The sequence below is a fragment of the Piliocolobus tephrosceles genome, chromosome 2 (genome assembly GCF_002776525.5).
Source record: "Piliocolobus tephrosceles isolate RC106 chromosome 2, ASM277652v3, whole genome shotgun sequence".
In the NCBI taxonomy this organism is placed as follows: Eukaryota; Metazoa; Chordata; class Mammalia; order Primates; family Cercopithecidae; genus Piliocolobus; species Piliocolobus tephrosceles.
In genome coordinates, this window is record NC_045435.1 from 84925650 (window position 1) to 84929712 (window position 4063).

At 54.9% G+C, this 4063-nt stretch overlaps 1 protein-coding gene across 4 annotated transcripts in view; it reads right to left on the reverse strand.

The window, feature by feature from the left end:
- The window catches only part of GRM2 (glutamate metabotropic receptor 2), a 6224-nt gene extending 4955 nt beyond the window's left edge, over positions 1–1269 (reverse strand). For 3 of the 4 annotated variants that reach the window (XR_003306870.1, XM_026448017.1, XM_026448016.1), the window contains exon 1: positions 435–1269. Coding sequence is in view for 3 of the 4 variants with exons in the window: in XM_026448017.1 (XP_026303802.1) it covers positions 435–1140 (706 nt within the window). In the remaining variant the exon portion in view is untranslated. The remainder of the gene's footprint in view (positions 1–434) is intronic. The other variant, XM_026448018.1, reaches the window with a different exon arrangement.
- Positions 1270–4063: the final 2794 nt, after the last annotated feature.

Below are 4063 nucleotides of genomic sequence, written 5' to 3' on the forward strand. Positions count from 1 at the left end.
AAGAAAGAAAGAAAGAAAGAAAGAAAGAAAGAAAGAGAAAGAAAGAATATAGTGTCATCCTGATGTTCACCCTCAAGTCAGACTGATTCTAACTCTCACTGGTGCCTGAGAATGGGCTTGAGATCTCCTGGTCTCTACCTTTGGCAAGATAAGGAGATAGAAGATAGAGGGCAGGGCCCAAGGAGGAGCCAGAGACCCTCAAAATGGCAGGACCAGGCCAGAGGTCTACTCTCTGGAAGAAAGTGGAACCTCAGCCCTGGCTTCAGTTGGAGTCCTCTCTGCCTAGCATCCTTGCCCTGGCTCTGATGACACTCCTGGGTGAGTCCTTTACTTTCACTCTACTGTTTCCTTAGCAAAGGAATGGAAGCTGAAGGCCTGCTTCCCCTCATCCTCTGACAGCCAGCAGGCCAATGGACACTGGCCAACAACATTACCATCAAACTTGACGTTGAGCACAAAGTCCTTGTAGAGGCGGCGCCCGTTGACTGGCCGCATTGCGTCACAGAGCCGGGTGGTGTTGGGGCAGAGGGCACGGTGCATGTTGTGGAGCGCATGGGCCATGGCATACACTGCATTGACCACAAACATGATCTTAGACTCCTGCTCAAAGGGCACGGCCCGGAGAGAGTGGACTGCGCAGTCTCGCTGCCGGAAGCTGCAGCGGAACCTCTGCTCCCAGAATTCACGGAACCAGGGATTCCGGCTGTTGTTCCAAGGGTCCAGGTTCTGGAAGTAGGAGGCAAAGTCACTGATGGGGTAGGAGGCCAGCTCGATGGTGATGGCACCCTCAGCAGCCCCCTCACTGCCTGCCACCACACTCTCCAGGGCCCCCCAGCCATCACTGGCCACCCAGGTGAAGCTGGCATTGAGACGCTGGCTGGCAGCAAGCAGCTCCCGGGCATCCTCAGAACGGGTGAACAGGACAGCCACGCGGGCACTGGGCTTCTGCAGCAGGGCTCGCACCACACCCTCAAAGGCCGCACGGTTCATGGCACGGCCCACTTTCTCTGAGGTGGCCACACAGATGTTGCGGGCACGAGCCTCTAGCTCAAAGGCCTCAATGCCTGTCTCGCCATAGTCGCCCTCAGACGCCACAGTGGACACATAGGTCCAGTTGAAGAAGCGGAGAATCTCAGCCATGGCCTTGGCTTGGAAGAAGTCAGGGGGCACTGTGCGGGCAAAGTAGTCATAGCGGGACTTGTCACTCAGCTTGGCACTGGTGGAGGCATAGCTGATCTGCGGGATCTGAAATAGCCGCAAGAGGTTGGCCACCTGGGGGAGGATTAGAGAAGGCAAAGATCAGAGGTCAGATCAAACACTAGAGACAGGTGCATCCCCCACAGCTAGCAGGTCTTGGTGTCAAGTGTCCACAAGGTCAGCCCTAAAGGCTCCCTCTCTAAAGCCCTGCATCCCAACTTGACAGTCTTGCCTCTGGGGTAGGGAGTTTTTTAAATCTCTTTCCAAGGGCTGAGAGAGAGAAGACCCAGGGCTGAGACACCAGGGTCATGAGCCACACCTGATCCCCTCTGCCATCCCCTTTTAGACACATGGCAGGGGGGCAAGGGAAGGCCTGGGTGGAGGGAGGTTGGCACCTGGCTACACTGGGGCAGAGGGAGGCATGAGATGGCATCTGGTTACTCAGAGCTCTTTGGCTCTCTACTTATTTGAGGGTAGGTAGCCCTTTCCCTGAATCAATCTGACAGAATGATACAGAAAGAAGGAAAAGGTTCCCTTAGGAAGAAAGACACAGATCCCAGGGTCCCATGACCCTAATAGTCCAAGGCTTGGTCTCCATTGGATGCCTGAGTCTTAAATAAACAAGGCTTCTGCTCTACCACTGGCTTCCTGGCACCCCATCTTCCACCCTCAGGTCCCACAGGAGTGGGATCCAGCCAAGGGCCAGGTAGAGGGTGGGTAGGTGAAAGCAGAGCATGGCTCAGATTCTACAGCAGAGGGTGAGTCTTGTGTTGCAACTGGATACAGTCTATGAACAGGGTTCAATGTCTCCTCCCCTCCCACACATTCTACCTTTGGGCCCCTGGAGTTGGCAAATCTCCCTGAGCCTCAGTTTCACATCCCTGCCCTACAAGGCTGCTGAGAGGATAAAAACAATAATGCATGGGAGGCCACAGTGCCTGGCAAAGGGAAGATGATAGGGACATGGGCAAGAGAGAAGGAGCAGCCATGAGGGGGAATATCAACAGGTATGTGCAGCCTACGGATGACAGGCTAGCCTCATGTTGATCAGGACAAGGGAGAAGCAGACCACTGCTTAGGCATGGGTCCTGATCCAGGAGGCAGGCAGCTCGGGATGGCAAGCAGGTAACTGGACTTCTGGAGATAAATACATGGGCCCTAAGGAGAACTGTGGAGAAAACATCAGCAGAGGGCCTGGAAGACAGCAGCAGGTAGGAGGCCACCCACTCATCCCTGCCCCAACCCAGGGCTGCAGACATAGATGCTAGCAAGCCACATTTTCCCAGGCTGCTGCCTAGCCACCTCCAGTGACTGGGACTAGCAGGACAGATAATCTACTCCCAGCAGTGGACAGCGTGGCCAGGCCTCCTCGACTCCAGGCCAGTAACTGACTCCAGGGTTCTGATTACTGCTTCTGCTCCATTTCTCCTGAACAACTGTTCCAGCATAGGGGGCCTGGCCCTCTCCATCACAACAATGCCCTCAGTCACTCTCCTATAGGAAGCTGAGGCCCAGCCAAGGCCTACCTTATGTCCCCCAGCCCTGATCCTAGCTCCAGCCGCATCTTCCAGCAGCCTGTGCTGGGCACTTGGCAAGCGGGAATCTGGGTGAGAGGTAGGACCCAGTCAGAGACAGGAAGATCACAGCTGGGCACAGCCCTAGGAGCAGCAGAGGGGTCAGCGGGGCCAGCAGCCTCTGCTGAAGCTGAGCCACAGGGTACCCTCTGCTCGTGCTGTGGGAAAGTAGGAGGCTAAGGGCAGGGGAGCTGGCTCCCTACCCTTCCCACCCCCTCAAATCCTGTGCCCCCTGAAGACTCTCTGGTGCCCTCCCCTGACACATTCGTTTATCTTCCTCCTGACTCCTCTGCCCTGATGCTCTCCTCTGGCCACTCCTGGCTTCTACCTGGCCACCCCTCTCCAATCCAGGCAGAGATGATCTGACAAGTCAGGAGCCCCTTGGCCAAGAGCTGATTTCACAGCTCCCCTCCACCACTGCCTTGAATGTGGCCCACCTCTTTCTGAGCTTTGGTTTCCTCATCTATAAAATGGGTTAAAAATAATAGCAGCTAATATCAACTGTGCCCTTATGACCTGTCAGGCCCCCTGATACATACTATGCATGTATCAACTCATTAAATTTCCATGGCAAACCTGAAAGTAGAAAGTATTGTGGGCCGGGCACAGTGGCTTACGCCTCTAATCCCAGCACTTCGGGAGGCCGAGGTGGGCGGATCACCTGAAGTCAGGAGTTTGAGACCAGCCTGACCAACATGGTGAGGTCAGGCTTATCTCTACTAAAAATACAAAAATTAGCCAGGCATGGTGGCAGGCACCTGTAATCCCAGCTACTTGGGACGCTGAGGCAGGAGAATCGCTTGAACCCGGGAGGCAGAGGTTGCAGTAGGCTGAGATCTCACCACTGCACTCCAGCCTGGGAGACAGAGCAATATCTTGTCTCAAAAAAGAAAACAAAAAAAAAGTGTTGTGAATCCAATTTTATAAGGAAGAAACTGTGACACAGAAAAGAGAAATAACATGCCAGGGTCATGCAGTTAGTAAGCAGGGAGACCAGGCTATTAAGCCCCTCAGAGTTGTTTAACATCAAGGGTGAGGGTGTGTGTGTGTGAGAGAGGATGTGTGTGGGGTGTGTGTGGGGGTGTATGTGTGGGGGTGTGTGTGTGGGGGTGTGTGTGTGGGTGTGTGTGGGTATGTGGGGGGTGTGGGTGTGTGGGGGGGTGTGAGGGTGTGGGTATGGATGTGGGTGTGTGGGTGTGTGTGGGTGTGTGTGTGGGGTGCATGTGTGGGTGGGTGTCTGTGGGTGTGTGTGGGGTGCATGTGTGGGTGGGTGTCTGTGGGTGTGTGTGGGG